The sequence below is a fragment of the Ammospiza nelsoni genome, chromosome 16, assembly GCF_027579445.1.
Source record: "Ammospiza nelsoni isolate bAmmNel1 chromosome 16, bAmmNel1.pri, whole genome shotgun sequence".
In the NCBI taxonomy this organism is placed as follows: domain Eukaryota; kingdom Metazoa; phylum Chordata; class Aves; order Passeriformes; family Passerellidae; genus Ammospiza; species Ammospiza nelsoni.
The window spans coordinates 12,661,105-12,673,811 of NC_080648.1; the positions used below are offsets into that span (position 1 = coordinate 12,661,105).

Sequence of the window (12,707 nt, forward strand, 5' to 3'; positions counted from 1 at the left end):
TCACCCTGTTCCTCTACTGGAACCCTCAGAGGGACTCTAAGTCACAGAATTTATTTTACCCGACTCTCCCCTTCCTGATTAGTGAATTTTAACCCAGAGAGCCAACTCCATCACTCTTCAGCACACTCATCTTGGATCACCTCTCTCCTGAATCTCAGCAGAGCCGCAAGTGGCCATGTCCCTTCATCCCAGGTGGGTGTACAAGCCCTACAAGTTTGAAGAGAGACTTCCAAAATTTGCCATGACAAGGGAGAGCTGGAATGTCACAGAAGGGTGTCACTGCCCAGCACTAAGGAGTGAAGAGCTGAAGTTGTGTGATCAGACCCCTCCCCAGTGTCAGGGGCTGTGATCAGAGACGGTGCAGCCACGCAGTGCCCCACGCTGGGGACAGCACCGGAGTCAGTGCCCCTGAGAGGGGAGCGGTGAGGAGCTGGAGATGGACAGTGAATGAATCACATGGCACCACTGAGCTGCTGCCGAAGTGCACAGCCAGAGTGTGCCTGGAGACGCTGAGTGCGAGAGGAGCAGAGGGTCTGACCCGTGGTTGAGGGGAGAGGCATCTTCTAGCACCCCAAAATCAAGGGATTTTGGCACCCTGCATCCTCCGCAGCCCGAAGGTGGCACGGTGCGGGCCAGCCCGTCCATGCTGCCATCTAACGGTAGTGAAGGCAGGAGGACAGCGGGCAGGGCGAGCCCCGCCACGGCGGGGAATTTTCCATCACAAACGCAGGGCGACTGTGGGACCGATGGGACCTTTCCATTGTTGTGGCCCTGGGAAACAAAAGGATCTTAATTTAAAATCTTGTCCCCATTCCAGCACGTGGGGGGACCCGAGGAAGCAAAGGCTTCCCCAAAGCACTGGATAAAGACATACACAGATGACAGAAGGCTGCCAAGGCAGGAGCTGCTGGACACTGCCCAGCCCTAGCATAACTATGGGAAAGGGACACTGGGGTGGCTCTGGGAACACCCAGGGACAAAGCAATGAGGTAACCCACGAGAAAAACACAGCCTGGACCTGGGAGAAGATGGGTGTGAGCCAGTCCTGGCAGGTGCAGAGTCTGGATGCTGGGGTGAGAGGTGCTTTAACCCCATCATGACCACTCTCCCATCCCTATCCCCTCCTGCCTGAACCCAGGCCAAGCTCAGGTAGTCACTGCATTCATGCCTATGGTTCCTACTCCACAGTGCTCTGGTTTCTCAGAGAAATGTGTTTTTCAGGCAGCATCTAGACTGCATTTCCTCACTGGGCTAACACTGGCAGCCCAGAGCAGCATTTTCCCTGCATGTAGGAGCTGCTCTGCCTCCCCAGCCCTGCCCCACCAGCAGGGCCAGGCAAGGACATTATACCCCAAATGTGGCTCTGCCTGGGAGCAGCCACACCATGGCCACCACACACAGCCCAGCAGGAGAGAAAGGGATGTGCTCCCTCAGGAGCATTTGGGACAAGTGGGTTTGGCTGCTCTCCAGCTCGGCCTTGGGCACGGGGTGTGGGAGGTGGCAGCAGTGGCACACGCTGGCCCACGCAGCACAGGGCACACAGCAGCACAGGGCAGTGGCACACACTGGCAGTGCCATCACGCTGGCCCATGTGGCACAGGGCAGTGGCACACACTGGCAGTGCCATCACGCTGGCCCATGCAGCACAGGGCACACAGCAGCACTGGGCAGTGGGAGCTGGCACACAGCAAAGCCTGGCTGTGCTCACCCTGCCAGTACCTGTCACACCTCAGGGACACTGCCTGCTGCTGCCCAGCCAGAGCTGGCTGCAGCTTGGGGCAGGCTGGGGAGCTGATGGGTTTCAGCTTTCTCTGCTGTGATCAGACCAGCCTCACCTTTCCAGAGGCTCCCTTGCAGGGGGTAACACAGCCCTGCATTTCCAAGCCAACAGCCCTTTCTTCTCCACTCTCATTGCAGCTGAGGCTGTGGGGCAGTGAGAGGAGGAGATGAGAGCTGGGAGGAGGCTGAGTCCAGCCTATGGGCTCAGCACTCACTGGCTAAAGGCCAACCAGGGGCCAGGAGGGAGCACAAACACCAGCATCCCCTCCACACCCAGCCCCTGAGCAAGGCTGCACAGAGCAGAGGTTTCCCAGGCACTGGGAGCAGCCCTGGGCTCTGCTCAGCCCTCCTGCACAGGACACATCTGCCTGAGCCCTGCACAGGACATCCTCACCTCTGCCTTCCTCTCCTGCCCTCAGGCACCCCCAGCCCTGGCACACTGCAGCAGGGCTGTGCAGGAGAGGAAACGGCCCTTGTGACACCACAGGGCCCCTGTGCCATCCCTGCTGGGCAGGCAGATGGGCAGTGAAGGGAGCGTGCCTGTGCCCAGCTGTGGGAGCTGGAAAGCCTCACACCTGGCCCTTCCCATGCCACAGAAAGCTGAGCCTCTGCCAGAGGTATCTGGCTCCAGCCAGCACTGGGACTACACAGTATTGGGGAGCTCTGGCCTCTGCTTAGAGCCTGGAATGGATTTGGGTGAGAAAAGCATGACATGTCCACCCACTCCAGGCACTGCCATCCTCCCTCCCACCCATCATTCCATCAGCCAGGCTTGGACCCATCCCAGCACCTCTGCTGACTTGTGAGGCAGAGACACTGCCAGCACCTCCTGGTCACAACCACAGCAGCCAAACCCCTGGACCTGCCCCCACAGGGACGCTGCCCTCCCTCCTGCAGGAGCAGCACTGCCAGCAGGGCCACAGGGGGCTGACAGGAAAAAAGAGCCACGTTCCTGCTGAATTTGGGAAGAATTGGGACTTGGCATTTTCCACATGTAAAAATCCTTAAGACCCAGCCAGGCCAGAAATGGCCAAATCTTAAAACGCTGTAGCCCAAGATCCGGGCTAGGCTCAGAGCATCTCTACCCTGTTCTCGAACAGCAGATGGTGAAAAGCCACTGTGAGATGTGCAGGGAGCACTCCAAGGAGATGCATGGGAGCAGTGGCTGCTTGAGCCTCCTGTGCTGCAGGCACAGGAGAGCCAGGGCTGGAGCAGGGCTCTGGGTGCCCCAGGCTGTGCCACCCCCCAGAGCAGCAGAACCCCCCAGCAGACAAGCCCCGAGCAGCCCCAGCAGGCACCAGAGGCTTTCTAATGAGCTTTAATAGCAACCGAGGTGAAGGAGCCGCGCTGCAGTCCCTGAGCTGGGCACCGAGCTCCCTCTGCTGCCGGCCCGCAGCCCTGCCCCGGGAAGCCCTTCCAGCAGAGCATGGATGGATGGTCGGGATGTGGGGTTGAGAGGCACCCGATGGTGCCCCGGACCGCTGCCCTCCTCCACGGGGCTGATGGGTGGGAGCACAGAGAGACAGGAGGTGCCAGCAACTCACAGCCCCCTGCCCTGCAGCCCCGTGGCTGCTGTTACTGAACTCTGCTGGGCTCAGGAACGGGAGGTTGCTCTGCTAGGGGTGCCAGCAACCCCTGTGAATGCCTTGTGGCAACCACAGCCACGGCACAGGGAAGGGAGGTTAGACAGGACTTGGGAAAAGACTCATCCCCTCCTTCCTCCCAAAACAAAACAAACCAGCTCCTCCAACACCCTCAGGCTTGTGTGTGCAGAGCTGGCCCCCAGCACAGCCCCGGGCAGGAGCCAGGCTGGTGTCCCCAGCCCACCCTCGTCCCTCACAGCGCCAGGTGACAGAGGCGCATGGGCTCCCCGTTGTCCCTCCCGTCACTGAAGCAGGTGCTGAAGAAGGGGCAGTATCTCTCTGCAGAGACCTGGTGGAAGGTGAAGAGGTGGGACATGTCCCCAGCATCAAAGAAGGCCACGGTGCCCTCCTGGCAGTCCAGGAAGACGCCCACTTTGCGCGGGGGCCGGCGGGGAGCCAGGCGCACCCAGGGGCTGGCGCTGGCCCAGTACTCGGTCCTGTTCCGCAGGCGCAGCGTCCAGTAGCCGTTCTCTGGGCACAGCCTGACCTTGGCTGCCCTGTCCACGGCCTCAGCAGCCACCCCCAGGTCCCACTTGGTTTTGCTGCCCACCCAGACCTCCCAGTAGTGCTGGCCGTGGTCGAAGGCCTGCGAGCCCAGCACGTTGACGCACTGGCGGAAGCGCCGAGGGCTGGCGGGGACAGGCTGGGCTCGGTCCCTCTCTGTCACTGCTGTCAGATCCCTGGACAGGACCAGGTTGGGGTGGGCTGACTCAGGGTCAAAGGTGAGCGGGGCAGGAGCTGCAGAGACATCAAGTGTGACATGTTACTGGCTGTACACTCCCTGTGCAGAGCATCCCTGTCCCACCACAGCCATCCCTGCCAGGACGTGCTCACCAGGGCAGATGGAGCGCAGCATCTGCCTCCAGAAGATGTACTGCAAGGGCCCACTGTGGCTGTCCCTGTAGTGCTGCAGGTCCAGGGCAGGCTGGGTCTCAACGCTCACCGAGGGCCTGGGGCAGAGAGAGGCAGGCAGGCAGGGTCATCCGTCTGCTGAGGCACTGCCAGTGCAGGCAGGGAAAGCACGGGCAGGGCTGCAGGCCAGTGCTGCAGGTGACAGATTCGGTAAAGACAGGACACAAATGTCTCTGCTTGCTCTGGCCCCAGTGCAGTGAGTGGCTCAGGGCAGAGGTGTCCAACACAGAGCCAGCAGCACTGTCCATGGAGCAGTGACTCCTGGCAAACCCACACCCAGCACACCCAATAGAACTCCTGGGCAGGCCTGTGGAGTCAGGCTGCATCCCAGGGAGGGAGGGGACAGGGACACACTCCCCTATGGCAATTCTGGCCCTCAACTACTCCCACTTCAGACAAATCTGCACCTCCGTGTCACTCTGGCAGCCTCATGAGTAGTAAGGAAGGGCAGGGGGAAGATGAGGCACCCAAAGTCTGTTCCCTCTTGCAGCACACATGGCTCTTGCACCCATTCCACTCTCTCCTCTACCCACACTTCCAGCCATGTCAACACACAGGAGGCTCCCCAGGAAGAGCATCCAGTGTATGCTGGGGACCAACCTCCACCTTGTACAGCACCAGCAACTTCCTGAACACTTTGTGGTGCTTTTAAAACTTGAGATAAAGTGCCTCTCCCATGTGGTCCCAGCCAGGGACTAAGATAAGCTCCTGAAAAGGGAATCAGCTTCTTTCATGCCACACACGTACCTGATATCCAGGCTCTCCACCTGCAGGGAGAAGCAGAGAGAATTAGCAGCAACTCTAATTCATGCAGCTGCACAAATAAGTTCCTTGTCCTCCCTCCTGCTGCCACACAGCACAGAGAGAGGAAACCAAGCTACCAGAAACTGCAGCCTGGAGAAAACTGTTTCGGCTCTTGGATGGAGAATGAGGAAGGCTCCCAAGAGCCACCACATCTGATACCACTGTATCCCTTGTGGCTAAAATCTCCAGTATCCAGGGGATGGGGTAGATAATCCAGAGGGATGGCAGCGAGAATAACTGTGGGGTACAGCCTAGTGCTGTCATTTAAGACACCCCCATCCCAATTTGAGCTCTTGAAATATCTCTCAGCCTCCTGCCAGAGTCAGCAAAGCACCTCACCTCCAGCAGTGACACATCTTCCATCTTGCTCAGGGTCTGCCTGACGTGCTCAATGTCCCTCTGCAGCACTGCCATCCCCTCCTCCAGCTGGCCAACCTGCCTGTGCAGCTGGGCCAGGGACTGCTCCTCCTGCTCACCCAGCCCTGCCAGCACAGCTCTCTCCTCTTCCTCCAGGATTTGATGAAGGCGAGCAAACTCAGCCCGAATCTTGAAGTTCAGCTCCCCAGACACTTTCTGAGCAGAGGGAAGAGGCAGAAGGTGAGGCCAACAGATAGAACACACAAGGAGGGGCACAGGATGGCTGTGCCTGTTCCTCTGCTTACAGAGCCCTGGAAATTTGAGGTTTAGACATAGCAATGAGTTTTTGGATGGAGAACAGGACACATGGACAACCTGCAAGGCTGCAGAGCCAAGGGAAAATACAACAACGAACACAAAAAACCAGCTCCACCAAAGGTGTGGTCACTGTAACTACATGTAGCCACAGCCTTCTCCCACACCACCAGGAATTTGCCTGTGGGCAAGACTGGTGCTCTTTAAATTTTGTGGAGCTGCAGACTCGGCTGTTCAGGTCAGTTTGCGTTTATTTCACATCATTCCAGGCCCTGAGCAGAGCTGCCTGATGGGCAAGCTGCACAACCTAATCTCTGTCATTAAGGCTGATAAAATCCCATTCAGCTCTATCCAGAGGTCACTTTTTTCCAGTTGTTTACTCACCAGCCAACCTTGTTGTGTTCTCACTGCCTTTCTGCCTGTTTACAAGAGACAGCCAATGACTTTTTGTTTTCCTTAAATCTTTAAGCTTTTAATCTCCAAGTGCAACCTTAGCCCTCATTACTTTCTCGAGGAGTGCTTCCTGAAGTGCACATCCCTTTCTCCTCACAGGAAACCCATCTCCCTAAGGGATCTGAAGCTTCACCAGCCTCCTCTTGCTCTAGCAGGTGTTTGTGCTGACACACCAGAACCACAGAGGAGGTGCAGGGCCTCCCTGTTCACGTCAGTGATTTGCTCCTTTACTCTTGAGACACCTCTTGGCTCTTGCACAGCAACAGGAAAACACATGCTTATGTGCTAATACTTCTTCATTAATCTCAAAGGTCTATTCCACATCTGGCAAGAAGACAGAGGTTTGAAATGGAGCAGGCTGGGGGACCAGAGGCTCCAGTCAGAAGACAGGGGTTTTTTCCCCTGTCAGTTTTAACTCATCTTTGAACTACTTCCATTTTCCTTTAACTACCCTTCCTTGGTTTTAACACTATTATGCCACCCAAGAAAGCAGCACAGTCAGCCTGTGGCTGCTCTCACTTCATGGATCTGTACCAACAGGGAGCCTGGTCCCTCTCAAAGTGCCCATGGAGAGCACTCAGGCTCCTCATTCACCTCAGAGCTTTGCAGCGAATCCCAACACTGTCCTTGTGGCAAGGCCACCACTCTTGCAGTGCCAACCCTGCCAGTGACCCAGTTCCTTCAGCTTTGCTGCCATCCCTTCTGACATGAGAGGATTTTAGATCTGCCAGGAGTTAATGCTGTCCCAAAGAGGCAGCACAGCAGGGCCAGAGCAGGCTGCCCACAGCTCTCACCACTCACCATGTCTCAGCTCTGCTGCACCAATGCACTTTGCAAACATTGCATTTAATGAGTGCTAATGCTCCTCCCAAAACCTCTGCTGGATATCCAGCAGTGATGAGCTTGGGCCTTCATGCAAGAGAGCTTGTGTAGATCCCCACTGTTATTCATCTAGATTCTTACAGGAAGCTGAGCTAGACCTCAGCTGAAGATACACACATCCTCTGTGAACACTGCCCAGAAGCTGCCTGAGGAGCAGCTCCCACAGGGTGTTACCGTCAGGCTGCAGATGTCCTCCTGCACCACATGCTTCCTCTGCAGCAACTTCTCCAGCTCCTTCTGACGGGCCTGCAAAGCATCTTCCAGGTGCTTCTGCAGGAACAAGAAAAAGGTAAGGAGGCCATTTCAGCACTGTGCTCTGATTCAGGAACAGCCCCAATTCCTACGGTCAGCATCAGAAGGAGAATACAACAGGATCTCATATAAGGGCTGTAAGGAGAAGCAAGCACCTGATGCACAGCCTTGAGAATTAAGCATCGGTGCATGTGAGGAATCCAATTTTTTTTTAAGACTGGGAGCTCCAGCCTGGGATATCTGTTTGCACAAGCTTTAAATGCTGCATGCTGTGAAGGGACTATCCCCTCAAGCAGAGCACCTGGCCCAAGCAGCCCTCAGCCCCCTCTCACTTAGGGAACACATCCTTAAATGAGAAATCACAAAGCTGTGGTTGGAATCAGACACAGCAGTGAGGGAAATAAATGCAGAAGAAAAGAAAGAAAGAAAAATAAAGAAAAATATAACAGACAGCTGTAAGGAAACAGGGAGAAGAAAGAGACGCAAACGTCAGCGCACTTGGGTCAGATGAGGCTTCACACTGGGGGAACTGCCTGTGAGAGGAGGGGTGGTGGCTGCACAGGGCTCATGTGGCACCTGTCCCCTTGTTCTCAGCCTGGCAGGAGGCACTCACCTGCATCCTGTGCCGGTGCTCCCGGGAGCCGCAGCGCCGCACCTTGTCCACCAGGCCGGCCAGCAGGTAGTGCGTGCGGAAGGCGCGGCCGGGGCAGCTGCGGCGGCACTGCGGGCACGAGGGGCCGCGGGCGCAGCTGTCCCAGTAGCGCACGATGCAGCCCCGGCAGTAGTGGTGCATGCAGTCCAGCATGACGGGCTCGCTGAACAGCTCGCAGCAGATGGCACAGGTCAGCTCCTCCCGCAGGCTGCGCTCCTGGCTGCTGCCGGCCATGCCTGCGGGCACACGGTCCCACCCTGAGCTCCCTCACAGATCCCCAGCCCTCTGGAGACCGAAGCTCCGCCGCCCTGGGACAGGGCTTGGTTACCAGACCTTGGTTACCAGACAGGGCCTGTACAGCGGGTGTGTGCAGGGCTGGAAAGCCCCGAGTTACAGAGCAGCCCCGGCCGAAGGTCACTCCCTTTGGAGTAACAACTTTCAATTTTCCGTCACTTCACCAACACTGCTCAGTGAGTCTGACAGGGCCCAGCCTTGTGTCCCCACCGGGCCCGAGGGCTGCCTGCACCCACCCGCACCCCGAGGGGCTCCGGGTGCGGCACCGCCACTGCCGCGTGCGGGTCCCCGCCGGCTCCAGCCCCGCGGCGCGCACCGCCCGCTCCCCTGAGCGCAGCCCCGGCCGCCCGCCGCCCCAGGACCCCCACCGTGCTAAAACGGCTTGGCTTAGTTTAGCTTAGTTTAGCTTAGTTCGGTCCCGTCTAACCTAGTCCAGTCCAGCTCTGTCCAGTCCACCCCCGTCGCTCTCCCACCTCCGGCCCCCCGAACTCGGGTCCTCCGCCACGCCACGCCCCTCCCGCGGACTGACGCCCGTCCTGACCAATCACAGTGCGGACACGCCGCGCACCCGCCAGCTCATTGGGCAGGCTTCCGCCGAGGGGGCGGGGCAGGGTCTCGGCCTGTGACGCGGTCACGTGCGAGAGCGCCCCGGGCCAGCTTTGGAGGCTTCACGCGCCGGCCGCGGGAAGGCGCGTGCGAGGCCGGAGAGCGCCGGAGCGGACCGGACCGGACCGGACCGGACTGGGCTGGACCGGAGTGGACCGGACTGGACTAGACTGGATTGGACTGGACTGGACTGGACTGGACTGGACTGGACTGGACTGGACTGGACTGGATCGGACCGGACTGGACCGAACCGGATCGGACCGGACTGTCCCTGCACTGTCCCTTCGCTGCCCCTGTACTGCCCCTTTACTGGCCCTGCACCTCCCCTGCACTGGCCTTACGCTGCTCTGCACCGCCCTGCGCTGCACAGCTCCCGCCCCACCGCTGCATTCAGTAAAGAGAGCAGAAATGAGCTCCAGCCAAAGCCTCCCTCCCTCTCCCCTGCTCACGGTGTCTTCAGAACACAGCTCTGGTCAATGCTCGGAAATCACGAGGGCTGCAGGCTTGGTAGCAAAATAAAGAATGAAAGAAGGGTTTTCATCCCTGTGTGGTCACCTGATGCTGGCCCTGTGATGTTGTGGGAAGTGGCAGATGCTGGTGGACATGTGAAAAATCACAAGAACTTTCAATACTGGAAGTAAAAACAAATAAAACTGAGAGGAGAGGGGACACAGGGACTCACAAGAGCTGCATGGACCATCTGTCTCCTTCCTCACGACCATTAGAACCGGAGCATGCCCCCAAATGGGCAATGTGCCAGGCACTGTCCAGCTACTGCCCTCCTCTCCTGGTGCTCTATTTGCTTGTTACAGCAGTTCAATTAGTGCAGAAAGTGTTTCTGCCCATCTTCATTTGCTTGTCTGAGGGATTTTCCCAGGCTTTCTCTCACACTGTGCGTGCTTGGTCACTGGCATGTGGCCACAGCAGCTCTGCCTGCAGGCAATGGGGACAAGGCCTCTGCCGTGTCCCCAGCAGCCCCTTGGGCTCACACGCTCAGCCACAGGCCTGTGCTGATCTTTGGGCTTGGACCAGCACTGCATGCATGAGGAGCAATCAGTCCTGGGGGATGTTGGCCATGGGCAAGTGAGGTTCACCCCGTGGCCTCTGGGTGGCCAAACAAGTGACATCCATGGACACCAACAGAGCCAGGCCATGGCCAAATGGGCTGGCAGCTCCACACAGTTATTGTGGGGGCTCAGGACTGCTCTCTGAGCAAGGTGGGTGTTGGCTGCCCTCTCCTGCTCCAGTACCCATGGTGGCTCTGGGACAGGGATGCTCAGTCTCCCCTGCTCACAGGGGGACAAGAACACATTGGGCAGGGATTATTTCCAGCAGGCTGAACCTGCTCCCATTGCTGCCCTTTTATCCTTTCCACTGCACAACACAGAAGAGTGGCCCTGGGAGCATCACTAGGATGATGACACTGGGTTCCATGGGTGCCTGAACAATCCCCTCTCAGCTGTGACTTCATGCAGCAAAACCTGTCCCCACATTTAGATCTTTGTGCTTCCACTAGGCTGGCTCTCACCCTGAGAACATGCCAGGGCTGAAGGGGAGCAGCGCCAGTGCCAGCCCATCACAGCTGGTGTTACCTCCCACCCTCCTGCCACGTGCCAGCAATCCTGAGGAACAGCTGGCTTTGAGCTCATGGATTCTGGATGGGAGCTGAATCATCTGCTTAGGTGCATCCTTTTGAGAGGGAAATGGCTTTGTTATCCATGTCCTCCTGGCTTTGCCACTGTTCCTCCAGGAGACATTATAAACTATGCACAGACACACAAACAAGACCCCAGCACACACACAGTCTAGAGGGAACCAGGATGCTCCCTCATATGGTCATGGGAGGACCAGGTGATCCTTTATTTGTGACAGGTAAAAGCGTCAATAATGGCTTTTTAGCAGAGATCTGGACTGTGCTGTGGAAGGTTATACTCCCCCAGCAGCCCAAGCCAACAGCACTGGGAGGTGTCCCTGTGGATCAGATCTGTGCTGTGGTCAGAGCTCATCTCTCCTGTTATGGAGCCCAGGAGGTGACAGCCTCGCAGGGGCACCTGTGGGCCCAGTGTTTGGAGAGGTTGTAGCTGGATAACTGAAGTGTCACCCTGAAACAGCAGAATTTGGGATAGCTCAGTTGATGTTGAACTTCCCCTTTTAGCCCCAGCTGGAGCCTAGTCCTGATCCCTCTGTGCAGTGGGAACAGCAGGAGCACCCCCTGGCATGGCACCAGGCTGGGCAGTGCCAGCACATACCCTGCCCAGGACTGGGCTATGGGATGCTGCTCTCCTGGAAGAGATGCTCTGCACCAGGGTGTGGAGCTGCCAGTTTGGGCTCCTTGCAGGACATCCTTCAGCATCCAGCAGAGTCCTAGACCCCCTGATGTATAGCTTTCCCCAAATAACTCCTCTTGCTGCCAACAGAACCTGCCACTCATGTAAAATTGCTTATTTCCATCTTTGCAGGTTTGAGCTGCAAATGCAGATTTTGGAGCCAAAGGAGGAGTGGCACCATTTACCATGCACTAATCCATCAATCCAAGAAGAAAGTTCTAATACAGATGGGGATGTCTTTGTCATGGTCATTTCACTTTCTGGGACATCAGCTACAAGGGCTAAATCTAGCAGTGAGTGCAGTCATTTCCCAGTGAGCACGTCTCCCTTCTGGGGATTGAAAACACACCCGAGCGTGCCCCGGTCTCAGATTCCTGTTTAAGAGCTCCTGGCATCTCCTTCCTTTCAGCACTCACTTCAGTTGGCAATGTAATGTTTTTCTTTCTTTTTTTAGCACATCCCTCTTGGAGGGATCCAAGCTCTGGGCTGGGACCTGAGAACGCTGTGTTTGGAGAATTTGATTATGCACTGGGGAGGTGAAGGATAAGATGGATTGGGAAGGGTTTGGCTCAAAGCACATGGATTGGGTCCAAACCTCTTCACCATTCTCCATCCCATACAGCAAATGTGTATTCTTGGAGATGGCATCAGAGGAGCTGTTTGGCCTTGCTGGAGGAGGGGGATGAAGTGGGAAGTGCTGTGGGTCTGGGAGCTTCCCTGGGTGCCAGTGAAACACGAGGGGAAGGGGAAGCAACCACTGATCCCAGTGTCAGTCCCTGGTGTTGGCTCTCCAGATGCAGGCAGGGAAATTCCACAGGGGACAAGAAGTTTTGCATTTTGATTTCCCTGTTTCACATTGGTTTGAGTGCAAATACATTCCGAGGGCTTTGATTCCTCTGGATCCTGCTGTCTGGAGTCTGTCCTGGAGGATCTTGTGGCTCTCCCTGAGCTGTGGGGCAGGAGAGGGACCGAGGGGTAAATTGGGGTTGATCTTTTCCACGTGCTGACCTGGACAAGTCCCAGGTGAAGGACTTCATTGGGGTGAGGATGGGGTAGCTTGAAGCCAGCCCTTCCCAGTGCCCTTGGCATCTCTGGTCAGGAAGGAGTGGGGTGCTGCTGGTCCAGGGAAACCCCCAGACTCCCCACATCCCCAAAAGCATCCCAGGAAACTCTGCTTCTGTGGGCTCCTGCCAGCTCTTCCCTGCACTGAGACCTGGAGGGGGAAGGAGTGGAAAGGGATTGCTGTAAACAGAAAGAAAAGAGTGAAAGAAAAAGGCAGGAGGTAAATCAAAGAAACAGCAGCATCACTGCTAATGGATATTACACTTCCCTCCGTGAGCTCAGCTGCAGGGATGTGATTTAGAGGCCTCGGTTAGAAAGGTGAGCAGGAAATGAAGCAATGCTCTGAGATATGGTATCTTTGGATAAATA

The 12,707-nt window shown here is 56.9% G+C and overlaps 1 protein-coding gene across 1 annotated transcript; it reads right to left on the reverse strand.

Annotated features, from left to right (window-relative positions):
- Positions 1 to 3,162: 3,162 nt before the first annotated feature.
- LOC132080517 (zinc-binding protein A33-like) lies at positions 3,163 to 8,815 on the reverse strand. The gene is made up of 7 exons (XM_059483721.1): positions 8,771 to 8,815; positions 8,011 to 8,285; positions 7,320 to 7,415; positions 5,478 to 5,711; positions 5,082 to 5,101; positions 4,257 to 4,372; positions 3,163 to 4,160 (listed from the first exon to the last, which is right to left on the reverse strand). Exons 2-7 carry the CDS (start codon positions 8,281 to 8,283, stop codon positions 3,616 to 3,618), a joined length of 1,284 nt encoding a protein of 427 aa, XP_059339704.1. The 5' UTR covers positions 8,284 to 8,285; positions 8,771 to 8,815; the 3' UTR covers positions 3,163 to 3,615.
- Between the last annotated feature and the right edge of the window lie 3,892 nt (positions 8,816 to 12,707).